This window comes from Cinclus cinclus, chromosome 13, assembly GCF_963662255.1.
Source record: "Cinclus cinclus chromosome 13, bCinCin1.1, whole genome shotgun sequence".
In the NCBI taxonomy this organism is placed as follows: Eukaryota; Metazoa; Chordata; class Aves; order Passeriformes; family Cinclidae; genus Cinclus; species Cinclus cinclus.
The window spans coordinates 14984245-15012025 of NC_085058.1; the positions used below are offsets into that span (position 1 = coordinate 14984245).

The 27781-nt window shown below is 41.8% G+C and overlaps 1 protein-coding gene across 1 annotated transcript in view; it reads right to left on the reverse strand.

The window, feature by feature from the left end:
- The window catches only part of AGBL1 (AGBL carboxypeptidase 1), a 246363-nt gene that overhangs the window by 144866 nt on the left and 73716 nt on the right, over window positions 1-27781 (reverse strand). Inside the window, exon 18 of the mRNA XM_062501147.1 lies at window positions 16293-16473. Within this exon, the coding sequence (XP_062357131.1) occupies window positions 16293-16473 (181 nt within the window). The remainder of the gene's footprint in view (window positions 1-16292; window positions 16474-27781) is intronic.

Sequence of the window (27781 nt, forward strand, 5' to 3'; positions counted from 1 at the left end):
CTCAGCCACCAGCACTGGTTCTTGTTAAACCTCATGTGATTTCCCATGGACCACTGCTCAAGCTTGCCCCAGTCAATGTCCTTTGAACTCATCAACACTACCAGGAAACAACAGCAAACAGTTCTCTAAGCAGTCTCCACCAGTAATGATAAGCAATGAGTGTGGAGCTTCCAAGGTCCTTGGTCTACATCAAGCTAAAGAGGAGCTTTAAAAAATCCTAGTGCATTACCAAAGCAAAAATAATAAAAATGAAAGGTGGGAGACTGGGAGAAAAAAAGCCAGGAGGAGAATGGCATGGGGAGAGAGAAATTCACAAGGAAGGAAAGGGCAAAAGTGTAAGACAAAGAGAGACAGATTCTGAACCGAAAAGAAATTAGGCTATAACTCCCTGTGGGGGTAAAGCAAGGGAAAAAACACCATATGTTGGGAATAACAAGGAAAAACAAGCAAAATATTTACATTTCTTTTCACATAACTGAAAAGGTATAAATCATAAGAAAAAGTAGCTTGGTACCCTGGGAGTTTCTCAGTATTGTTTTTTTAACACACAAGAGACCCAGGACTTTGCTTAGAGCATCTTCCATTAGCTCTACAGAGCAGAATTACAAATGAGAAACCAGATCATTCTCTGGAAATGATGCTAATATCAGTCTCCTATGGTAAATAAGTTTCTGCACTGTGGAGGTTTTGGCTGAGAGTTCAGGCTACAAATCCAAAAAGCACTGGGCAAACACCAGACTGGAATCCTGGAAAAAGTGCCAAACACTTGCACCAAAAACCCAGGAAGATGAGAAAAAACAACACTCATTTGACAATGTTGCTTTTCCTTCCCTGTCTCCTGCAAATACTGGACAGAATCTAATTTTCAGTATACTCCTTGTTACCAAAAATCCTAACACAATTTATAGACTATAATTATAAACCAGACAGTGAAACATGGTGAAACTGAAGACAACAGCTGTTATCCAATCCAGAGGTAAGACTACAACATTCTCAGTCACAAAAAGCAATTACAGCTTTAAACCAGAGGGGAAAAAAAAAAAATAAAGCCTACAGGACCTTTAAACCAGAAAAAAAAAAGTGAAAATCAAAGTCAAAGATTGAGGTGCCAGTCCATCATTTGTGACTATAAGCTATTGCTCCATCAGGTTACAAGATACTGGCATCATTTATCTGCTACTGGAATGCAGTTAAAACATTCAAATATAATAAAGTGACACCTCTACATCATGTTGGAAGGTAAGCAAGAAACAGTTATCAACCAAAATTAATGCTCCAAGGGAGGGAACAGCACAAGTGTTTGACACATCATCAAGGATTACTGCCCTATTTAACAAGATTCCTCTGAAGACAGGTAGTGACAATAGTGATGGCTCATAGCCTGGGCTATAGATTTTGCAGACCAAAGCAGAAGATGCCTTGCTCCTCTTCTGAAGGCAGTGTACAGGGCTCACTTTCAAGGGTTGTCTGAGTTTAGAGAGAATTCAGCATCCAGAACAGAATGACTCCAAAGGTGTCATAACTGGAATAAACATTAACCTTAAAAGTATCTGAAAAGTTATCTTCTTGTCATAGCTGCTCTGGATTTTATTTAATTGTTGTGGGTTTTTTTGACCTGTTTTATGTGAAGAATGCACTCTGAAAGCAGAACACACTACAGCATTCTACCAGTGCTCACTGCAGTGAGCTAAAGGATAACGGAGAGATACAGGGAGGGTATAAAGATGCTTTTCTTCACTCTATTGTTTCTTATGACTTCTTCTAATAAATGAAACTGAAATTTAGAATTTCTCCCTGCCTTGCTTGTTCATCTTGTCTCCCAACTCAACTTTTCTTTTTCAGCCTTACCCTCAGGATTTTTTATCCCTGGCTATGCCATTCCAAACACTTCTTTTCTCCATACTCAGCCAGGTCTACCTCACTGTGACTTCAGCTGTAGGAGTTAGCAAAATTGGCTGCTTTGATTAGAAATGTGTGAGTGGAAGGCAGATAATAGCCTGGTTCTCTACACCTGATCTCCCAGTGAGAGGTCATTGATGGGGTCAACAGCTGAAATAAGTGTCTCATCACATGAAGAGTTTGTGAAGGAAAATCTGTACTGTCAAATGAAGTAGAGCACAGCAGCACTGGGAGCTGGAGGGGCCTGACTTACCTATGTATTTGGGTTGGTTTGTGTTTAGGAAATTTTATTCTAGGAAGGAGCTTCCAGGAACTGTGGAGCCTGAAGTCCTGCACTGAACTGCAGAACAGATCCACCTGAGGGACTGGCAACTCCATCCTCCCAGAAATGGATTTGCCAAAGGGACAAGAGAAGCTGTAGCCACCCTTCTCCAAGGCTATGCTCTCATCTCATATGTAATCAGGCTGTGGGAATAATCTGGAAGCAAGGGGATTTCCTTAAGACAGTTCACTGATGGGCTCTGATTAAATTATCTCCAGACTAATTAATTTGTTGATTGACACTTGTAACATGAAGACCATCCCAGATAATTTGATGCTGGCCATTGGTGAATCATCAAGTTAAGCCTTTATTTTAAATGTGGCTGTTATGAATGAAATGTCACATAGTGACATTTGATATTTTGCACCAATTACTACTGTGCATGTGGGTACATAAGCACCATTTAAGCAGAGTCAGACTCAGGCTTTCAGGAGTTCAGGGATCAAAACAGACAGGCTACTTGTCTTGTCTAGGTTTATAGACTACATAGCTATTGAGAGTCCATTAATCATGTAGAAAAAAAAAAAAACAGCCATTGTGGCTAATGAAAAAGGAGAGATGGACTCAAGGAGGTTGAAATGGACAGGTGCCTGTTGTGCCCCACAACCTCTGACCCTCCTGAACAACCACTGCTGCATGTGTCAATCTGAAATGAATTTTAACAAATAAAGAGCTATTGTTGGGTTAAATGTGATACAGAGAGAATACTGAGGAAATCAAGTCACCTTCCAACAGTGGGAGACACAAAGCTATGAAACTTGCCCCATTGCTGCTTAACTTGAATGGTCCAAGTAAGTAAGAAGTGTCCTACAGACACTGTTCCAGTGTCTGGTGTGTTGGGAGTCAGAGTCTGTTCCTTCCCTCAAGACTCTTTTATCACCCTTACCTTTTTATCAGTATTTGTACCATTTTGCCTGTTTCTCATGTCTCATACATGTAGGAAATTACAGATCAGGACTTGGCATTCCACTGCATTTTAGACTCACACTAACAGAGGTGAAGGGAAGAAAGAGAAGAAATCTGAGGAAAGAGGGAAAGTCTGGGGATGTATCATGGGACAGAATCATGCTTCCAGTCCAAAACATGGTGCTAAACAGGCTTTCTTTAGAGAAAGCTTAGATGTTTAGAACTAAGCTTGGTGGCTTTTTGAAACCTTATGTCTTCATGATTTTTGAGACAATTGTTGAAACTGAGGTTTATCCTCGACAGATATGTAAAACTGGGGTATTTTGGAAGTTTCAACAGAAAAAGACTTTAAAATTCTCAGCTCAAGACTCAGAGGCTATTATGCCCACGAGAACATGCACTTCCAGCCTTTCTTATTTTCTCTTTTGAGCACACCACTGACCTTACCTACAGCTTCCCCCTGTTTGTGTAGCTGCCTCTCGTTTTGGAGAGTGTGTTGAGAGGAAGCCAGCATGATGGATAACAGGAGTCCTTTGACATACCATGTCATTTATCACATAACAGCCTCAATCCTGCTAAGGTGGCCTTCTCCATATGTCACTGTCAGCTCCTGTGCCACCTCAATGCATCAAAAAGAAAAGTTTGAATATGAAGCACTGTAATTCCTAAGTCACAGCTCATTGCAGCTTGCCAGACATGAAGAACCATTCTGTCTATCTGCCAGCTTGTTTGTTTAATTTTCACTGTCTCACATATGTGAGAAATTAAGTCTTCAGCGTGGAAGGAAACTAGAAAAAGTCAGAGGTCTAGCAGAGGGAAAGAAGATAAAAATCTCTAATTCCATCAGGAATCCAGTGTGACATTTTGAAGTGGAAAAAGAAAAGGCAGCCTATTACCAATAGGTATTAGGGAATTAGTAAGAATTCTTCCTTCTTCCCACTCAAGGAAAGAGGTTCTGTAATGGGCTGAGAAGTTCTCTAATGGACTGATGTGAATGTAGCAAGTTTAAAGCCATGCAGATAAGCTTCTGCCTAATGGACTCCTATCTCATCTCTTTCCCCTCTTGAAGGGCACAAAATGCACTGAAGGCTTCCAGGAAAGCCTCTTGAGATTATCCAGCAAGTCCTGCTTTGGGCTACCTAAATTAATCAGAACTCATCAAAGTGCAAGATTTCAGCGAGTCAGTTCCCAGGGGACACCTGAGACCACAAACAAGAGGAGGCTGGAGCCACTGTTCCTCTCTGTCCCACTGACACATACCCAAGAGTCTGTGCAGTCTCATAAGCTTTACCACAGATAGCAATGGAAGCATGAGCCACCCACACTTTTCCCTGAGCCTGAAGGGACGTAGCCTGGCTCATGTTAAATTAAGTGTGATATCAAGTTTGGGTTGCCTGGAGCACACATCTCATCTGGAGTTATTTTCCCCTCTCCAGTGTGAAAGAGTCAAGGCCCTGACTCTTTATTTCCATTCCCAAAACATTCCTGAAACAGGAATGTTTTTCTCAGCTTGCTCTAACACACCTCCCTCATCCTGCCCTGATCATAGCCCAGTCTCTGCAGAGCATCCCCAGCACCATCAAAGCATCCATGACTCTACAGATGAGTCCAGAACAGGCTTGTGTTTAGTTCCTTTTAGTTTAGAGTGTCCTTGAATGACCCATGACTGAGCATAACTTCCACATCTAGCCAAGCAAATTATCCTATCACCCATCCTGTCTGTGAATCACCATTTAGAAAGTCTAAGTTACAACCTTCTATTGCACATTCTTTTAGCAGCTTACAAAGTTTACATTCCTGTCCCAAACTTATATGAATCATAGACCCATTTTCCCAGGTTAGATACATTTGCATATTACTTCCAATGATTCACATGAACGGTGCTAAACTCCAAGAATTAAGGTGTCATTTTGGATCACAATAAGTGACTTAAAAATATATGGTTTCCCTCTTCCTTGGGTCATTGTCATATAGTTTTAATATATTTCCATTTAATATAGCTTCCTTCCAAAAGGATCACAGGCAAGCTACAGCTTGAAAATTAATCAATGAACCTTTATTATGCTAACCCTTAATAGGATTACTAATATGAAGGAACTTAAACATGAGGTTTTTTTCCCCAGGAACTGTTTACTGACAAAACCTCATCCTTCTGTGACATTCACATTGCTACTGTCCTTTCCTGACATCTACTCTTTCTTAAAGAACCACAGAAGGGATATTAAACACAGTCTTTTTTAAAAGCAGTATTTCTACTAGTCCTAAGTCAGATGACTCAGAAGTTCCTATTTTTGGTGCAAATTTCAGTGTGCTGAAGATCTTTGAGCAGTTTAGCTTCAGCTCAAATAGCCTTCCATTTCTGTGTCAGACTGGTCATCTTCATCCTCTCTTGAATATTTGCAGTAGATGCTCTTTATAGATATATTAAAAATCTGAAAAAATAAGAGCCTCTTGAGCCTCCAGAAAGCCTATGAATTAAGTAATTTAAAAACCCTTTAAAGGCCTCGGTAGTCCTATAGGCAGCTGTCTCCCTGAAGCTGCAGGATGGAGCTCTGAATCAACAATAGTGCTTCTGCTTTCCTTTGTCTTTCAGAGTTTGGCATGAAGACAGACTTGTTTATGTGCATGTAAGGAAAGTAGGAAGCGTAAGAATGATAATTCAGCTGGGGGCAAGCCTCGGTTATTATTTGGGCCACTAGGCAATGGGGTTGAATTATGGCTTGCCATGACAGTATCCTAAATAACTGTTAGCAGGAAATATTATCTTACATTACAGAAACAATTACAAGACTTAACCAGTTGGAAAAGGAAATCATGCTGCTGAAGAACTGCCACTCAGCCACCACAGCTCACATTCCTCAGATTAAATTAGGAGTTTTAAAGGGAAAAGAAGAGAAATCAATCTAAGTTTATGTCCAAGTAATGCAACACGTTTTTAGGGTAGCACATACCAAAACATATGCATATTTGTGTTGCTGATTTGCACAAACCCATTCCCATAGGATGAACATCATAATTGAAAATGAGAGCACAAATGGCCACTTAAATGCCTAAACCCCAGCTTGAGTAATTGTGCATGCACACATATCTATTTTTCAAGCACAACTGCATCCTTTCAATCCTGGCAATCTGGATCAAAATGGTTTCTATTAACATTACATATGCATTTACATGCATAGAATACTGTATCATTTGGACCTCTGAGTTCTGGCAAACCTCAAAGCTAATGCCTTACTTAGGTTTCCATGAGGTTTAAGCAAGAATTAACAATGACAGAGTCATACCTGCACCATAGCTAGTTTGTGAAGAATTAGATACGTGCTCTTTAGGGACCAACCCGTTTGAGACTTGTAAAATTATGGTTTCAGAGCTGCCACATGTGTTTCTCAGAGATTAATAAAATACTCAGGGAAAAACACAAAACAGAAGGGGTTTGATTGCACCTACGTGATTTCTTTTCTGTGCTTTGCAACATCTGCTGCAGATCTGGTTGCCACAATTCCTACCCAATGGCCTGAAACCAGAAACCCACAACGTTCACAGAGCAGTGGGTCCATCAGTTATGAAAGAGGCAAGTCCAAAGGGGGCACAGTAGGCAATGCCTGAATGTAAAGCAGGTGCTTTGTTATGGCACATTGAGACCAAGGATGTAACAAACTTCTATCATCAGTCCACACTGTCAGAAGAGACACTCGTCATTTAAAACACAGAGAGAGCTATGAAGGCTGTAAAAGCCAGTTCATTAGAGAATGATCCACTCCAGGTGGACTCCAAAACTATGTGGGATCTGCTGCTCCAGCTGGACCCCTACAATCTATGGGGCCTGATGGGATTCATCTGAAGATCTTCAAAGAGCTACTGATATTGGAAAACCCTTCTCCTCAATGGTTTTTGAGCAGAGAGGTTCCAGATGACTTGAAGCTGACAAATGTTGTCCCAGTTTTCAAGAAGAAGGACCTCAGAAACTACAGGTCTGTCAGTGTCACAGGTTTGGGTCAGATATTAGGAAAGAGTGGCTGGGCACCAGAACAGGCTCCCCAGGCCACAGAACCAGCTGACAGAGTTCAGGAAGCATTTGGACAACAACCTCTGGCAATGGTGTGACTCTTGGAGTGTCCTGTGCAGGGCCAGGAGCTGGACTCAATGATCCTTATAGGTCCCTTCCAACTTGGCATATTCTGTTATTCTGTGATAAATAACAGCCCTGAGCTGGGCTTTTGTTTAGATAAGAAATTGTGTAATGAAAAGATACACATGATTTGAAGTATTTCTCCTGTTTACAGCAACAGAGCCTTTTTTCTTAATATTCTCCTTTTTATTTACATTCCCAGCTGTATGACTGTTATGAACCTGAAAGCTCAAAGCCATTGATATGGACACTATTTGACTTTTGAACAGACTACATGCTGGATGGGATTACATCCTGTTCAAAGCTGTCTAAAGAGAGACAGAGAAGTAGCACAGTTCAAGGGTGCCCTCACCTGCATGTCAGGGAAAGCAACAGAAATTACTGTGACTTCAAACATTTATCTGTTCTCCACCTGAAATCCAACAAGTGCACAAGACCAGACAACAAAGTCATTCAAAAGCAAACTCTCTTTTGTGTAACAAGCATGTTCTAGAAGGGAAAACAGCTGTTCTCCCACCATCTTTGGATTGCCATGTTCAGCCCCTACACGGATTTACAGCAGGACACAGGTAAATCTGCAGACTTTGGTTTGGCTATTCCATGCAGATGGTTCAACACACAAAGTGTCAGCTGCCTTTCCAGAGATCTCAGTCTAACCTCAAAGATGTTATTTTTGTCATCTAAAAATATCCATGAGAAATACAGTTTAGTCTTAATCCTCCACAGCTCCTTCTACTTCATGGTCAGATCTTGTGTCACCTCTCTGCTCTCACAGATGTATCCAGACCTGTTTTGGCTAACATTATATCCATCTAACCATAGAATTCACTGCTACTCAAATGAGGAGCTAGAGATTTCAATTATACAGACCAAGATCTAATAGAAAATTGGATGGGAAATCACAGATTTTTTTCCACGTCACTGGAGCAAGAACTTCAAGTCATGATAGTGCACTGCAGAAGTGACTGATTAGTGCAATAAACTACATGACTACATAAAGCCTCTTTCCCTGGTTCTTCTCCTTTCTGAGTGGTATTAAAATAGTTTATGAGTGTTCAGCTGCTTTGCATTTTACACCCTCTTACGTGCCATAACTGTTAGAGGGAAGACAGGAAAATCATCACTTTTTAAATCTTTGCCTTTTGTTTTTATGCTAATGACCTTTTGTTATCTAACAGACAATGAATACAGGAAACTCAAGAACTAAGTTTTCATTAATGTCATTCCTGTTACTGCTGGCAGAAGACACCACAGACCAGAGCTAGAACGGAGAACCAAACTTCTGCTTTAGGCAGTGCTCCATGAGAGCCAGGGTCCCTGTGAGGACTGGTACTTCCCTCTCCTTCAAAAGCTGAGTTTATGAGCCTTTTGGGGGAAAATGGGGCAACATGTGAAACAGAGAAAGAAACCACTACTAGAGATGCTGCCATGGGATGCACCTGGAAAGAATTCTTGCACTCACACTAACACACTCAAGTTACTGCCTGGTAACTTGAAAAAACCCTCCCAACAAAACAACAGAACAGCATTACATGAAGATACTGATCTGATTATGGATTGTTATGTGTGCACATTTAGCAATAAATCCTTTTTCCTATTGCCATTCTATGAAATATACATATAGACACACAGAGGAGAATATGGCAGCTCTTCTCCAACTGATATGAGTCCTTAAGTCTTTGCTATTTGTGGCAGACAAACAATCAAAAAGGTGAATTAGGACCTAGACTACACTGTTCACTACCACTTCTCCTCTGTGTTTTGCTTCCCCACACACGGAAGGATCCTACAGGATATAATGCAACATGCAACAATTTTATATAAGGACACATCCACTGCTGAAAGTCAGTAAGACAACTCTAAAACACTGTGGAAAAGTTTCTCACTTCTGCACAACTCTGAATACAGCATAACTTTCAAAGAATTGTACACCATAAATCACCCCTATTTCCATGCAGAAAAACGCCAGCACAGCTACCTGAGAGTCCCTACCAAGGCTCTGATATCATGGAGGTAGGATGTGTTCAAACACCAACCTCAGAGCTGTGCAGTGTGCACTGACCAAGGTGCACCACCACTGGAGAGCTTTTCCCTGCCAATATCACTCCCTGCTTTATTATTTGCCCCCATCAGCTCAAACCTGAGCTGTACAACTTCAAGAGCCTTTCAGTTTTTCTCCCCCTTCAAGACTCGGAGCTACTTTGCAGCATTGAAACTGTGCTGCACCTTTTTCCTGACTCCCAGCAGTGCTGCCCATTAGGCTGCAGAAAAGGTTTTGATTTCTCACCCTGTCGTTGCAGTATTGACTCAATTTTCTGGCTTTTATTTTCTTGATGCTTCTGTGGGACATTCAGCTGGGTTTATAAAATTAGGATGGCAATTTGCTGAAACCACTGGAGCAAATTTTGCCTGTGTAATTACCCAATTGCATGTGCAATCACACAAGCCATGTGCACAGGTAAACAATTCAGCTTCAGCTGGACCTCTACAGGTACATTTTTGCGCAGCAATTTTGAAAACATAAGCTCTCAAATGAAGCTTATTTTTGTAGACAAGGCTCTTCATCACTTTTCTACAAACAGCATTTCCTCTTGCCAGTCTGTTTTCCCAACCCAAGGTCATTTTATATCCCCTTTCCTATCACAGTACTTCACCAGCTTTTAATGCTACATTTGAATAACAGATTCCAAAGAGAGGGAAGGGAAAAAGTGAGAGAGAAATACATAAATAAATAAAAATGTTAAAGAACAACATTAGCCAACACACAAAGCTTACCCACCATAGAATCTTTTTAAAAGCAAACTCAAGGAACTTCAGCTTTACACTTGCAAACCTAAGCTCCTGGTTTTTTGTTCATAAGCTTTCAAAAATTTCAATGCATATTTCACAAAAAAATTATGTGTTTTAATACTTAAAAGGGCCAAATAGCCACATAAAATGAGAAATGTCACTCTGAACTCCAGGGATGTCCAGTTTTCATGTCGAAAGAAATACTGCCTGATTTATTACACAGGGTAATATATGAAGGTATATTACAAGAGACAATAACCTTCATTCCCAGGCAATTTCAGCTTTCCAGGTAGTGTGGATATTGCAGTAAAGTACTGGACATCCTTCATTGCATCTATAAAAGTGAAGTTTTTACAATTTCATTTTGTGGACTTCTCTTTTCCCATCCTATGAATAACAACTCCATCTCTGCATTTGTGGTTTCCAACAGGCTTTAACTCAAGTAAACAGACTTGATCTTGAGATGGGTGGCCAAAAGAGCCTCTTGTGATATTAGCTGAACTCCAAAATACTCAGCTTTGATATCAGTGATTGATCTCTACCACTATCAGCTACAAGGTACCATTCAAGTTCAGCAGCAATTACATCTCAGTGTAAATTTGCTTATGCAGCCAGCTGGGCCAGGGTTTGCATATATGTCCTGGAAATCCCAAGAAGGTGTAAAGAGACTCCTGATTTTTAATACCTTTCCCCAGTTCCTGCATTGATGATACTGAGGTATCCTTCACAATCTCTCATCGGGTGGCTGTGGAAGTCACTGCCGCAGGATATTTTCCCTGTGTCAAGATGTAATCCAGAAGAGCTGCGACTACAAACTCAGAGCTCCATGAGGTGCCTCATGAGATGCTGGGCCAGGCTGCATGGGAGCCAACAGCCCAGCATCCTTTTCACTGCCACCAATCCCACTGCACAGCCTGTGGCACTGATGTACCAGGCCCTAACAAGGCACCAGCTGCTCCTTGCCTCTCTCTCTACAGAGCCCAGCACGGGCACAATTGTGATGGGAATAATATCCCACAAATGGGACTCAAATAAGCATAATAACAAACAAAAGGGATAATGACACACAATCAAGCTAACAAGAATTATAATATAATTCAATCATCTCATTAACTTCACTAAAAGCCAGCTTTGTACTCCAGTCTCCTGGCTCCTGAAAATGTCTTCAAAGGAGTGCACACATTTGATTACAAACTCACATCATCAGTTTGGAAAACAGACATGAATGCAGAACAAAGGGATTCCTTTCTGAGCCTGTGGAACAACCTGTTCATATCTAATATTCATGCTAACTTGAAAATGCAAGGTAGAACCTATCCAAAATGAAATCGTTCCCAAGGCTGGAAGCTGAAGTGTTTATTAGTCCAAGGCAGGAACATCACTGAGCCCAAACCCAGTGAATTCTGGAGTAAAATTTCCAGGTAACCTTGCATCACCAGAATCAATTGTACAGGAAAGAGCACAGGAACACACACACAACTCATTGGGCACCTTTTCTGTTTAAGAGCTTACAAAGATTGCACGTGCTCTGGCCATTGGCAACTGGGAGACTGATGAAATATGGAACAATGCCTTGGATCCTTCCAGTTTTTAATATGGCCATTAACTAATTAGATTTCATGACCATTTAGAAGACAGATGATACTGCAGTCTCCATTCTATTAGCAAGAACAATATGATACTTCCATGAGAAACCTGCCAACAGGAGAATGAGGCTCCAGAACTTAAACAAACCCTAGATCCTGACCACAACACACCTTTTAGTCAAAAGGCAGCAGCTGTGTTAGTTATTAGGCTGGACACTGGGACGAGCAGTTTTAAGCAACAAATTGTGTTCACTCTCTGGGTCAAACTCCTGAAAGCACATAGGATATGCTGAAGTAAAAAGGAATTGTAGCAAAGCACCCAAAATTTCAGCTATACAGCTTCTGAGGAAACAAAACCACCAAGCAATAAAACCAGCTACTGACACGAAGCTGGTGCTGAGTCCCACAATGATATCACACAGGCTCCTGTTTTAGAGGCTCAGGCACACTATAAATTAGGTGAGGGTGTTAAAACAACAGCTGGCTGCTAATTAGACACAGCCCCCCTCAGCAGGGTATCAGCAAAGTGGCAGAGAACATCTCGAGTAAATTAAATTTTTAAAAATCCTACTGCAATCACTCCCCTGACAGACCCTTCCTTCATCTCCCCTCTCAGCTTTTTATTTATTGTAATTACTTCAGTAATAAGATTTGTTTCCTTGTTATTATATATATTACCATGCAGGGCAACAACAACAACAACAACAAAAAATAATAGCTAGGAAGAGTTATGGAACTTATTTATCTCCTTGGCTGTTATTGGGCCGTTGGGTGGAGAGAGCAATGAGGAGGTGGGGGCCTGGGAAAAGCAGTAAATAGAAAAGAAAGCATATTCCTTGGGAGCAGAGACATATGGGGGCATATTTACGAAGGAGGAAATACTGACAATGAGTGAATAGAGCTAATAACTCACAGGGCCCAGCAGCCCTGGCTGATAAAGGAAGGAATAAACAATCCTGCACTGGAAGTGCTGTCAGAAGGGAGAGTCCTGGGGTGCAGCTGTCTGCAGGGGGATGTTTATCACAGAAGGAGAGCCAAGGATGGGCTGTCACATCAGCACAGCACAAAGAGCCTTGGATGAAACTGGGGCACCTCCCACAGCAGAGAGGAACTCAGACAAGTGTGTGGTGCAGGGCCAGACACCATTTCTGGTTGTTCCACCAAGGAACAGTTCACAGAAATGAGAGCTAATAAATACTGCGACTCATATTTTATCTTGTGTTGTGCAGGCACTAGCCACATTTGGTAGCCTAAGCTCTCAAATCCATCACTGTCCTCTCAGTGGAAGGCAACAGAAGCAACACCTGAGGCACCAAAGCAGCAAAGAGGTGTAAAAATTTCTGCTCCACTTGAGGAAACTTAGCCCACATTTCATATGCACCTCCCAGAGCCACCAAGTATTCCAGTACAGATGTTCACGGAACTTGCATCTTTGTCATCTCTGAGGTCTTAAGGAAAGCACCAGTGCACACTCTTGCCACCTTACAATGAGCATCTCAGAGCACAGCTAGTGCACCTGAGGATTGAGTCTTTCACAATTTACAAAATGCTCTTTTTTATCCAAGTATGCCTTGCCTTCCACATATGCCTACCCAACTACTTTTGGCAAGGTGATGACAATTTAGGTACAGAATCTCTGAAGAAAACAAGGGGACAGACTCATAGAGCATCTGCCAAAGAGCAGCACACAATTCCTGTAGCACCTCTCTCCTAGAGAGAGATTCCATTAATTCAAAACCACTCCTTTCCCAGCCTCCTCACATCTCTGAGCTATCCTTAGAGAAACACACACATCATAGATTAACCAGTCTGGAGAGAGCCTTTGGAGTGTGTTTGCAGAGTGCATGGCACCAATTTAGAACTAAACTTCTCCTTCAACCCTCTGACCACAGAGAAGCAATAAAGAGAAGGAGGGATGTCTGCAGTTGTGTAACATCACTTCAAGATTTAGTCCTTAAGGATGCAGCTCTGCATCATAAACCAACTCCTCAGACCAGCCATTAGCTTCTTTTCCTATCCCTGATCCTTTCTGCCTCTTATTGGCCAGAGAACACAATGTGCCCATTCAGGAGAGTAAGCATTAATACAGGAGAGAAAAAGGTCATTTATACAAATAGTGTGTTTGGGTATAGAGACAAACGTGCTTCTTCTCCTCCTCTTAAGATCCAAACAGGAGGCACCAGGTTACAAAGGGTCCTTTTTTCCTTTGTAGTTTTTGAGTGTGTGCAGAGGAAAACTGTTCTAGAAGGGATTTTAGTGGGCATTTCTATCTCTTTATTTCAGTAATTGTCAAAAAAACAGTAGATTTTCTCTGACAGGTTTGAGGAGATAATGAACAAATCCCCTGAGTAAACAAGGAACAGACAGAGTAAATTAAAGGGGAGGGAGCATCAACAAGAGAGAAAACCCAGCAGCTCACCTGCCTCACCTTGGAGAAGCAAAGCTTACTCAGCCCGTGCTGGGGGAGGGCAGGTGCAGGAGGGAACAGGATGTTTTTAAAATGGATTAAGAATACTCCATGGCTATATTCCAAAAGAAAAACTGGGATTTCCTCTACCTAGCTGCTACTATGGTTACTCCAAGGCTTTGGAGAAATCACGCAGCTTCCAATAAATTTCCTTCATCTAAAAAAGACTCACCAGCTCCCATCTCCACCCATTGTTTCATTAATTTACAAAATTCATCAAGTTCTTTTCAGTGAAAAGCCTCCTTGATTCAACAGGAGGGAAGAGTGAGAAAAGGGAAGCAGATAAAAAAAAAAAAAAGGAAACATTAAAATCAGGTAAAGGAAGAGGAAGAAGGTGGCAACTCTTACACACTCCCATAAGCTCTTACAGACCCACACACACTTACACACTACCAGTAAACCTGAGGCTCAGAACAAAAATATTTCTTTTAATATAGGAGGAACCAAAGCTACTAAAAAACGTTTGTCTAAAGAAACAAGAAGAATATATGGGCCATGGGAGGCTTCACAAGAGAAATGTAACCAAACTAAAGCATAAAGGAATTATTTATTCCCCTCCCCAGCCTCATGATCAGTAAAGGAGATGTGGCCAAGTCCCTGTTCTCCTGGTACTATCTATTTAAGGTTTACTAAAATTTTCTTCATTACCGTATTTAACTACAGTTCAAGCTCATCTGCACCATGGAACTCAAAACACCCTCCTGTGTGGCACAGGCCTGGGCAATACCCTTCATTCAAGTGTCACCAAGAGCCACATTCTCCCTCCTGAAGGTCCCTTCTCTGCTACACTGGTTCCTGACAGCTGGAGGAAAAGGTCAGCCATTCCCTCCAGTCCTGCATCTGATGGGAAATTTAACTAAGTGTAGTGAGAGGAAAAAATAAGGGAGAAAAGCCACAATTGTTTTTCTTGTTCCTTCTGTCTGTGAGGATCAAGAAAGCATTTGGTGTCAACAGAGGCTCTGGATACCCTGGGGCAGTACCCACCTATTCTGAAGAGTCCTCCCAACATTTCTGGCAGATCCAGGCTCTGGGGAGCAGAGCAGCACAAAAGCTGTGACTTCACAGACTAGAGACTGTCAGAAAAGCTCAAGGTGCTCCCTGGTGAACCACTCACCCAAAACTCAAACGAGTTTGAAACCCAGCTCAATGCAGTTGTTGCTCAGGATTTGCCTTTCTGTTCCTGCAACACTCCATCAGCACTGCCAACCCCAAAGCAGGTGTGGGACTGTAGCTCAAGAAAAGTTGTTCCTCTGCACTTTGCTGTGTTCCAGTGCTTGTTTAAACCCATCTTTCAGCTTTGACATTTGCCATGTGCTCCTCTGCAATGAGCCAGGGGACGCAGTCATTGCAAACCCTGCAAGACCCCATCACCAGGTCAAGACAGCAGCCCCTGGTGGGAAGTGATCGTGATGTCCTGTCCTTGCATGGGGCAGGACCAACAGTTACTAACTCATTGCCACTGCACAAACACCCAAAATTAACAAATTCCACTGTCCACAGACAGGAGGAGATTTGTTTTCTAGCAAAGTGCGAGCCTACCTTAGCTTAATGCTCTCTTCAAGGTTTCACACAACAATATTTTAGCTCAACATGAGGGGGAGAGTTGTACCTTCTCCAGTCATGTACAGGGAGAGGGAAGTTAGCGTGGGTGGATAGGGAGGGTATAAGGTAAAGAATGAAAAAAGGAATCAATATTTTTCCAAGATCAGATTCAGCATCTCTTAGGAAATGTGGGAAGGAAGATTGAAAAGAAGATGGGAGAAGGAGGAAGGTTCATTATAGAAAAATATTTCTGTGAAAATTTAAGAAATCCTTATTCATCCTCCCCCCACCAGGTTATAGAGAGAATTAATTACAGCCAGCTTTTCCCAGGCATATCTGCTTTGCAGATGTATTCTGCCCTGCTGCTTTAGCAGAATGCATAAACCTCCACTTGCCAGTAAAGATCCTGCTTCTCCAGCACCACTCACACTCCTTCCAGGGAACTGAAAGATCAGACAGTACAGAACCACATGCACTTGACAAATGCAGGACAGCATACCAGGCCATGTCTCAGATTCACATTTTCCACACAGGACTGATAACAGGATGAATAAAACACGGGGCAAAGGGAATTTTTCCAGCACAAACACTGACGATGAGATCTGCTGGGTGCACAGACAAGCCCCAGAACAAGCACATGTCACAACTCACTTGCCATTGATGACTCCATCAGGATTAAGCATGGGCACAATCTTGAAGATGAAGCATTTCCTTAGGAGCTCAGCAATGGGATCACTGCTCACCAGGAACTCCAGGGTCCCCTTCATCACCCAGCTGGAATTGCTCTCACCAGGGTGAACACGGGCTGTGAGAAACACATAAGGACGGCTGCCTGCAGAACAAAGCAAAAACACCCCTAGACTAAACAGGACTTTTCTTTGGAGATCTTTGCAAGTGGATTTTATTTCTTTTGAATTTAGATAGCAATCCAAAACGCATTCTAAGAAAAATACATCCCTAGACATTCAAGATATTTTCTCAAGGTGCTATTTATAAACTGATCACAGACTTGGTCCTCAGAACCAGCACAGAGTCCATTTCATCCTGATCTCTCTGCTGATTCTGTGATAACTTATAGGTATTTACGTGTACCATTAGAAAGCATTCTGCAGGTGCAGGTTACTGCCTTTCCAAAAAGCTTCACCATACTTTCTAGTAATTATTGAATGTTTGATCCCATCAAACTTCATTAAGGTGTAAAAGGGAGGAAGAAAGCATTTAATTTTCTAAGATCCTGCAATACTTTCAGAATTTCATCATTAACAATTTAGAACTTTCTAAATATCTAAGCAGATTTGCCCACCCATAAGGGGCTCCAAGGACATGCAAACTGCCTGATCTCTGGAAATAATTTGTGTTGTAGGGTTAAAATCATAATTAATTGAACTAAACTGATATAATTAAAGGAAATACACAAATATATTTGCCAAAGCTGCAGGGGTTGAGTACTCAAACCTAACCATCATTCCATAACTATACAACAAAAGGCAGAAATAGCAATGCACGTAGCTAAGGCGAGATGTTGCTTTTGGTGGAAGGAGTTTTTCAGTTTTATATGATATAGATGCTCACTCAGATTAAAAAGGCTGATTTTCAGAAGTTGCAACTAGAAGAGTTCATCTGCTTCTAGCACTACTTTCATGCATGGAAACATAAGCTGTGGCAATTTAAGGTAGTAGAGGGGATTTGGGGGGTTGCTTTTAAAAAAAAAAAGGGAGTAAATTGAATTTTTACTAAACAGTTCATTGATAATTTCTACTGAACCTATTTCCAAACAGACTTACAACTTAACAGCAAAAGTTTCCTTGTTATCTCCTACATTATTTGCTGTTCCTGTGAAAAAGCCACTAAACACATTTGGTCTGGTTACAAGCCTCCAAAAACTCTTAGCATACATATGCTTAGAAAAGACCAAGTTTGACAGCAGTTTGTTTGAAGATCCCATCTGTGCTGAGCACACTTCAGGGATGGGCCAAGGAAACAGGAGAAGGCAGAAGGAGACACCTGCCAGGCACAGAAAATAAAAGGAAAGGAAAAAGCAATTATCTGTTTCAAAATGATCCTTTTGTGAGCATTCACTATCACAAGTCAAACTGACAGATTTACTTCAGTGGAGACCTTTATCTGTCAGGGCATCACAGCCATGCCAGGGCAGGTTTGTCCTGCTCAATGAGGACACGTCAGAGCTCAGGCTCTGCTCCCTTCGTGAGCTGAAGGCCCGCAGCTGACAGGACTGGGAGAGGCAACAGCACAGAACGCAAAACCAAAGGCATCACCTGAGTGCCCTTGTAAACAAAATGCTGAATTAGCACCTTGCATGCCTTTGTCTTTAGCTCCCAAAGCCATCCTTCCCTTTCCAAATGCTTTACAGATCATTAATCAATCATAGTAAAACAGGGAGGTAGAACACCATCCCCAAAAATAAAGATGGCAATGAAGAGCTGTTCAGCTGTTTGTCTGACCAAGAAAAGGCTGTGTCAGAGCTGGGAATACAGGTGAAATTTCTCATTTCATGCTTAAACAAGGAATAAACACTAATTCCTCTCCTTCACTGTATATTCTGAATAGTTCTGCTCAGTATATACTTTACAGCACAGTTTAGATACATCACACAGGGACACACTCAGATTTGGAAATAATCCCACATCCACACTTCCCTCTTAAACAGTTGGTGGGCATTAGAGGAGTGAACTGCACTCCCAGCTTGAAGAGCTCCTACAGAGCAATCATGTTCTGGTCCAGTAAAGCTACTGGGACTCTGTTTCTCAATAATCACATATTAGGCTTTTATAATTCTTACCATACTGGGGGGGGTAGTACACATTCATCAATGTGTACTCATAAGTGCCCTAGGCATTTATGGACTGCAAAAGACTCCTTTAGCTCCTGCAGAACCAGTCATTCTGATTTTTTTTGCCCCAGAATTAGAGTACACTAGTTCTATTCTCCTCCAGCTAATTGTGCATTACCATCTACCTTAGTAATGCCTTATAATAGCAACAAACAAAAAGCAGATTTCACAAAGACATCAGATGCATTTTGCCATTTCCAAACATTTTTTCCTTTCTCCCATCACCATGATTTAGTGCTGTTTTGCAGGCTCATTGCTGAGCTAAACTTATGGGGCTGTGCAGTTATAGCTGGGAATGAGGCTCCTGAGGACTTCTAATGGACAGCAGCTGTAAATAGCACAGAACAAAATAAAATGTACTCTCTTTTGTAATTGATGAATACAGCTTTAACAACTCTTAGCTCTTCTCGATATTGGTATAGAGCTCAGCATCTTCATTGAGAGGTTCATTCCTCAGTCAAAATAAGAATAATAAAAATAAAATTTAAAAAAAAAAACCTCTAAGCAACAGCTTTCTCGTGTCAGAAACCCAGGATAACTTGCCATAATTCTGTTAATTGCAATAGCACAGGGCTGGCAGAGACCTGAGTTGTGCTGTTTCTCTCAAGGCTCATCAAAGTCAAGTTTGTCTTACTTAGACTCAGTGTTGGAAAAGCTCCTGGAGTCTCCAGATCTTAAACCTCAGGAAACATGAGGGCAGGGAAAGAGACCAGACATCACCTACGCTGTTCTCCTGTGGGAGGGCCCCATTGCCTGCAGGTCCAGCCAAGGAAATCTCTCAATTCCAGCAAAAGTTTCCTTTGAAAGATCCCCTCCTGCCAAGCACATCCACCGCTCTGACATCCACCCACAGGAGAGTCATAAGGAAGGTTTGTACAAGCAAGGAAATCACAGAGCTTGTTAACTATCTGTTCCCTTCACAGGAGCCATCCCAGCCAAATCCCACATCCCAGTGCTGCTCCCCCAGAGTGCTCCCAGCGTGAAAACTAACGAAGCAGCAAATAGAGCAAAGAGCTGATGACATGGCCATAAAACTTGCTTCTCTTGAAACACCTGGAAAACAGCAGGAGTGGCCCAAACCTATGTTTTACAGCACATCCAGTTACTTTGGAATTATTGTGCTAACTGCTATTACTGGAGCCCATGAAAGGAGTAGACAGAGCGCTGGCCAGCCATGCTCCACACTCAGCTGGCAGCACCAGTCGAGACCTCTGCCCTCAGTTCAGCTGCTTCCCTTCATTCCTGAGTTCCAGAACCCGCATAACTGCAGTCCTGACCAGACCAGACCAGCACTACCCGATACAGCTTACTGGTTTATACTGGTGCCCAGCTACCCTTCTCTCTCTGCTCTTTCAGAGCCCCCTCTGCTCTTCCCCATGCCCTGCCAAACCCGTGTTAAAGAGTCACAACCTCAGGTTCCCTCATATACCTCCTTCCAGGACCAGAACTGAGCTTAAGTCTTCAGAATCCTCAGGCCAGCACTTAGGCAGCTCCTTTCCAAGTTCTGAGGAAGCTGCCAGAAAGCTCAGGTTAGCCATTTATCTCTGCAAAGCCCACATGACACATAACCTTCTCTGGGAATGTAAATAATAAAAAGGGAAAGTAGAGGAACCTTTTCATGCTACATAAAGCCTTATCCAACAAATCATGTCTCCTTACACTGTGCTACATTTCGACATGCCCAGAATATAACACGGCATCAACAATACCCAAGGTGGGAGATTAAAGAACCACTGATTCCTCTTGCAAAACTTCAAGCAAAGAACTTTTGAATGATAATTTTACTAATGCATCACCTAATTCCCATCTCTCCTTCCCTTCACTCATTTTGGACTGTGGATATATGAATGAAAATGAGAGCTTTGTTCTTCCAGTCGTGCTAACTTGCTGCTTAATCTCTTGCTACTAAGGGTCCTCCTCTAGTCATGTCATCACCAAGGCTCATCAAGAGGTGACTTTGATGTCACTAATTGCGACATCAATTGGGAATGAGAAGCCTGAAAGAAAAGAACAAAACCCCACTAACACAGCAGTGTCCCTCATCAAGGGGAGCACAGAAAGGAAATGAAAAGCAGTTCCAGATGCACTGACCTGGGTTGCTGTCCTAAATTATTTCAAGCTGAGGTTTGAGCCATGCCATTTGTAAAGGAACAGAGCATTGAAATGACACACAGCTAGGATTTTTAAAGGAGTCAAAGGGAATTATGTACACAGCATGTGAAAAATTCAATCTAGATCTGGGTCTTGGGCTGAAACTTTCTGGCTGTGCCTCTGCATACCTCTCTTTTCTTTGCACAAGCCCAGGGCCATTAAGACAAAGACTTCTTTTTCTCCTTTATGTCTAAGTACAGCATGACTATCACGAGCATTACACAGATCAAAAGGCCAAGTTTACCCCGGGATACAGTAGAGAAAAACCAAGAAAGCAAAACTTTTCCTTTCAACTTAATTAGCTGTGCCCACTACAGGCTATTCTGTGAGTAAATGATGGGTAAACAGGAGCACCATGGCATAGATCTTCCATGCATGTCAGAGCTGCATCCTGTCCTGGATACATCTGGCATGCCCAAGGCTGCTGAGTTATGCAAAGCCAGAGAGAATACAGGATACAGTGTGATGTACAATGAATATATTAAAGTATACTTGTAAAAAACATCAAATACTGAGATCACAGAAAACAATGAATCGGTGTCAGATACTTTTCTCCCCTCCTAAAACTTTTCCACCAGTTGTCAGACATTCAGCTGCCTTAAGACAGAATAATTCTTCCATGCCCATCTCCCCCTACCCCAGATTGCTGTCTCCTTGCTGTGCCTGTTTTTGTCTAAATGCTCCAAAGCAGACACATCTTAATACAGAGGCAAAATACAGTCTAGCAGGATCAGCTGTTGTTTTCCAGAATTATCAATGAGCTATTAATTTCTTAAATATTTCTGTATTATATGCATTATTACTGTTACCTGTGGCAAAGAAGTGAACATTACAAATGATCTCAACTGCCTTTTCTCTACCTTCATTGCTTGATAGGAGAGTTTCAGCCTCCAAGTTACTTGGTAGCCTTATTTTGTGCACATGTTTCATGAATTAGTTTACCTCTGAATCTGAGCTGATCAGGGAGCTGAATATGGGTACAGTCTGCTCAGCCTCAGTTCACCTTGACCTCCTACTAACACTTGGTTTGAACTCCAGGAAATTGGTAAGCAAGTTGCCCAGCCTGTTTTGGGGAACTTTCAAAAATCCCAAGCTCTTAAAGCAGGAGGAACCACCATCATTATTTAGTAGGACCTTCTGTATGACTGAAGGCAAAGGAAAGCCCCATGAACTAATTCCAGCTCAAATCAAAGCATACCCCTTGGGGAAGGCTGGGGAACAACTGAACCTTATTTTCAGTACTTACACTCATGGGAAGCCTACTATAACCCTTTGCAAATAGATTATATTTATAATCAGATTATAACCAACGTTCTCATCCCAAGTGTGTGCACCTGCATTAGTCCAGCAGAAATTTCCAACCACTGCATCATCCAGTCCTGGATACACCCACTCAGCACTCATTTGCATATCCAGCATCACTCTACACACCCTGAGCTGCTCAAACATCATCAGACTTCAAAACTGAAATCATGCAGGTACCTTATAAGGCTGCTGTCAAGCATGTTACCTGCACTTACCTCCTCCCAGGGCCGTCAGTAGCAGAGGAATTCCTCTGCCTGGGTGCACCTCCCACACCTGTGCTCACTGCTGCCCGTCAGTCTCTGCTCCCCTCAGCCACACTTCAAGGTCATGAAACCACGATGGGGAACAGCTGACTAGGAAAAAGTACTGCCAAGAAGGACCAGGGGATTACAGCAGATGAGATAATAATGCAAAGCAGTTGCAAAAATGGCAGGTCTCCTGGGACCCACACCAGGCAACATCACAGCCTAGGCAAGGAACACCCTGTTACTTCCCTCTGGTCAACCCAGTGAGCAAAACTAAATAGCTGCAGTGCTGTGCCCACTTCTGCCTGCTACAGGTTAAAAAAAAAAAGATGAAAACTGAGGAGGACATTGAAAATCATAAAATGTTTAGAAGTCTTAAGCTGAAAAATTAGAGTAAATGGGTCTCAGACACAGAGAGAAAAACGTGAACAGAGAGGAAGGAGAAATAACCTTTAAATTGCAAAAAGGCTGCTATAAAAAGATTGCAATCACCTGTCCTCACTGTCCACTGGGACTAGGCTGCATAAAAAGAAACACAAGGTACTATATTAAGCCAGCCTGTGGTGACCTGACTGCCCTCCCTCCTGATGGGTCCTTGTTGATAAAGTCCACTACAGTACCCAAAACAGTGCCAGAAGAGGTCTATGGCCACATAAGTCATGATAGATCCTTTAGAAACTTGGTCCATGATTCCCTTTATTCCTCTGGAACCAGCTCTCTGTTCTGAGGGCTGGTGGAATTACTATTCCAGTCCACAAGGCAGCTCTGCCACCTCCTGTATTCTCTTTGATGGAAGGTGTCTGCTCACAACTTAATGTTAGCCATTTTAAGCCATGTTAACCATTAGCCACTAATTAGTGGCTAATAAGAAATACTTAATATTTCAGAAATATCTCATCATCATACACTGACATAACTAGGGCTTCTTCCTACATACAGAACAGAATTATTTATGGAAAATTCTGTCTTACCTGCTCATTTAGTGATAGTCTTGCCACTTCAAAATTGGAGCAATAAAATTTCTGGGATTTCTGTCATTAGTAATGATTTTCCAAAGCCTCTCTATTATCCTTAATATTACAATTTCTCAGCTTCTGCTTACATATGCCTTGAAAGGTGTGAGCAGCAACCACTAAGATCAGCTCCAACACATGATCTAGGTAGCTGATGTAGGGAGCTCCAGATTATCTGTCAGAAGGCAGGCAAGGATCTATCATCCCCTGCTTCTATAACACACACATTATGGATTTAATTTGTTCTGTGGCAGCAGGCAATTTCAGATACTCAAGTATTTTGTACTGCCATGGCCAGGCCATCAATCCATGTGTTTTTCAGTCAGCATGGGAGAAATGTAGACTGTCTTGCAGAGATGCAAGGCTACTGAGACCTGGCAAGTAGTAAAAAGCAGTATTTTCAAGTTAGGCATATATGTGACTTTCACCTTCCGGGGATTTTGCACAAAGACAAAAAAGATGAACTGACAGAAGAACTGGAACATTGCCCTAAACTGTCCCGTGCCTAAAAGAAGGTGCAGGCAGGAGGTGAGTACACAAAGACCTGAAGGACAGCTGCTGCAGCAGGCAGAGTGCAGAGATCCACAGAGCTATAAAATCCATAGGCTCTTTTCTGAGAGAAGGATTTCATCTGAAATGAAATCAGGCAGGAGGAGCAGACTGAAAAAGCTTCCATTGTCATAAAAATATCTCCCTGGGTAATCCACAGTGATGGAAAAAGGAAACCCTGATAATTTATTTGACAGTTTAATGGGATTTTGGTGACATACGATACTTTGGAAAGAATTTGCCCAAATAGGACAGACAGGACTTTAATAAGGCTTCAGCTCCAAACCAGCAATATTTTCACCCCTTGCTTTTACATTTCATTCTACAGACCCACTGCTCACTCACAGCTCATCTTTCTCATTTGCAAGGACACATTTCAACACTGTAAGAGCAACAACTGCACTTTCTGGTTAGATCCCATGCCAGAGAGGCTTCTGAGTATCTGATCCCTGAAGGGATCAAGCTGCCTTTGCACCTACAGGGCAGAGCATCATTGAGCTGTGAACTCTGAGGCATGAGCTGCCCTCTGGCCATGTCCCCTGCCCTGTGGATGGCACTAAGAGCTTCTGTGTGGAATTTAAGGGCAGCAGATGGACAGTCTGGAGCAGGAGCTGCTGGCAGAGGGGATGCCCCCAGAACACACTCCAGGAATAAATGGCTTTCACACAGAGTGAGTAATGCCTCAATCCCCATCTCCTGCCTGTGGGGGACACAGCCTTGACACCCAGTACAGCACCCTGTGCCCTGCACTGCCATCCCTCCCAGAGCAGGCTCAGTGCAAGAGGAACTGCTCTGAGTGCCAAACCCGGGTGAATCCGGGGTTAATGGGAAGAAACTCCACAAAGGAACATTTAGACTGAATATCAGTGAGTTACACTAAAAAGTCTCCCCTGTGGAGAGGTGGAAGTTAGCATTAAAACCACATTGCCCAGAGCACAAGAAGTCATTTTGTACACAACAGTCTTGCAGTGGCTGGGGACAGAAAGAACCCAACAGGAATTTGTTTTCTTTGCTAACTTCAATGGATCCAGTTAAGAAGCCCAAATTTTGCTAAATTCTCCTTCTGGGAAATCCAGGCATGAAAGGAATAGTAAAAAAACTGGGTGACGATCTCAATATTTTGTCCACTCTGAGATGAACTTAGAACATGCAATGAGGCCTGTGAGCCCTAAAATGGGCATGAGAAATGGAGAACCTGCCAGTGTTTCTTTCACTACTGGGAAAAAGCCAAGTTTAACATTTTAACACAAGTTTAAGTTGTGTAGTACTTCAAGCTGTTCTGCTCTACAGAAGACAAACTCTATAGTTTGTAAAAAAACCTCTCTACTCTTTATGCAGAACGTATTTAAAACCCACCTATTACCACCTACAGCATAAAGTAATGTTTATTCTTAAATATGTGCTGTGCTTTTAAGTGGCACAGATCCATCTCTCCCTGACTTGAAGTCTTCCTCAGGGAATGACTTGAAAGTAGTAAAATATATTAAAAGAAAGTGCAATCAGAGCTTCTCATTGTCAAAGTGAAAAAATACCACTTTTTGTTAAGATAAAAAGCATCACAGACTGCCTCTGATGGTAAAAATTAATTTTTTAGTCTTCACTTGATTTGATATTTATCATTTATTGCTCCAGAATCATTCAAGCATGGAATGTTTCTTAAAAATATTATTCTGTATTTCTCCTGGAGTAAGCAAACTATGAGAATTCTAAATGGTGTGTTTTCTTACATATAAAATCTCAGAGGAAAATGGAAATAAACAGAAAGTCTACAAAAATATCTTCTAACACTTCACTGTGTCAACAGCTTCACAGTAAAGGACCTTCTGCAGGTTGACCTCATTTGTGGCATCATTAAATTGACTTTTACATCACTGCTGTCTAAGTCTAGTCTAAATCTTGGAATTGCACTGTTCAGATCTGATCCCAAAGGAAATTCTTGCTTTCCACAAACAAGAGATCAATGAGGTAAAACTGTCTCCAAATTTTGAATAATTAATCTTTGCTTCATGGTAAGGTCTTAGATAAACTCCCCAAATACCTGAGGAAAGGAACATAAATAAGGGGTCAACATAGAAGGCCTTTCAATCAGATCATCAAGAGAGCAAAACTGATTCTGGGCCCAATGTTATACCATGGCATAAGCAGCACCATGTTTCATGTCCTAGACTGTGTGATGTGTTGTGTGACAGACCATTAGGAGAACTTAAGTTTTCCAAGAGGAATAGCAGAGATGGACCCTGAAGTTCCCAACTAAGTTCTGTATTTTTTTCAAGCAGTTCTACTACTGAGATATCCTAAAGATGAAGGAATCAGGCTCATATAGCACCATCTGAGTCCCAGAGCACTTGACAAAGCTAGGTGGAACAAGATTTGCCACTGCATAAAGCAGATAACATGCAAAAACTTCAAACAGCCTGTGGAAAGACACACTAAGCAGTCCCTGTCTCAGGTCAGTAAGTTCTTCCCTTAAAATGCCAGCAAAACAATGTCTAATGGATGATGCCTTCCTGCATCAATCACTGCAGGGAGCAAAGTGTCAAGTTAGGAAGAGTCATCTGTTCGAGGAAGTAAGATGGTAGGAAGGCTGGGTGAGGGAAAATCTTCTTTTAATCCCTCCAAATTGCTACAAAACATAGAAAAAGGTTCTCGTGAATAAAGGGGTCAGCCGGCAGAACAGTCCTGGAAGCCCCAGAAGAAAGAGAAGTGAAACATGTGCTGTCCTTTCTCTTCACTCCATGTATCCCTGCAAAAGTGGGAGCTTTCACACAGGAGAATTTTTAGTTCTTCTCAGTGTCCTAAGTGAAATTAAATTTATTTTAAAAGTATTCTCCAAAGGTTCTTTTAGGCAAACAATTTAACAGCACAATTGATAGCTCCTAATCAGTTTGAATTTCTCATGTGTCGTACACAGACTGACTTCATAAAGCTGATACTGATTCCTCAATCCCAGTGCCTTCCTGCACTTTCACCCCAACACTTCCCCAGCAGAACTTTGAACTTTTCCAGCCTACACTGCCCCAGAATCCTTCCATTATAGCTCATTCACTCTGTACAGCCCCTACAATCCACAGCATGGGCTCCTCTCTCAATGTGCCATAAGAAACACTCGGATCAAAAGCATTATATTCCAGAGCATTCACTGCCTCTTCATCTCCTGCTCTGTAAACTCTGAGTGTTTTTAAAAGAAACACTTATTTATATAGAAGAAAATCCCTGTAAATCATGGTTGTGACAGGCTAATGGCAAGCATTGCAAAGATGATTTATCTTCCTGCTGTATCTAACAAAGCTTATGTTAATACCTTGTTTTCAAAATATGAAGAGACTTCTAACTGATGTTTTCTAACTGCAAGAATATACAGCTAATAAAAATGCCTTACATCAAAAAATAACCTTCACCTGCCACCTAACACTCCCATCGACCCTTAAAATCAAAGGATCTCCTTGAATTATTTCTTTCCTCTGTATTATTTAGGGTGTTCCCCTCATGGATGAAGAAACCAACCATTCCACCTCACTGCTTGTTTATAGTCCAAATTCATTTTTAGAGTTTGCATGTGTTACCAACATGTTTCAATTTGTTATATTTTACTTGATTTCTGCCTATTTAATTACATTTGAGGCAGGTTATATGGCCTCAAATGGATACCCTCTGTATGTTATATGGCTACCCTCTGTGCAAACAGCAATTTTATCAGGGCTGAGCCTAATTTCACATTATATTTTGATAGGCTGGCAAACAAGGTCATGGTGTCTGTGATGTCCCAACTGGTGGGAGAGACTTTTGGTAAGCTAGAAGGTGGATCCTAGGATTGTTTTTATTAAAGGGGTATGATCTAGGGTACAAAATTAAGGAACAAGCCACCAGGGATGAGCAGAAGTGCTGTTTCAAGTCTATTGACAGGTATTCTACATAGCTGGCAGGGCCATCACCTTTGCCAGCACAGAGACTATAAGCCCCTCATTTCTGGTCATTGATAGTTAGCAATGGCTAAAAATGGGGAGAACAGAGATAGTGGGGACAGAA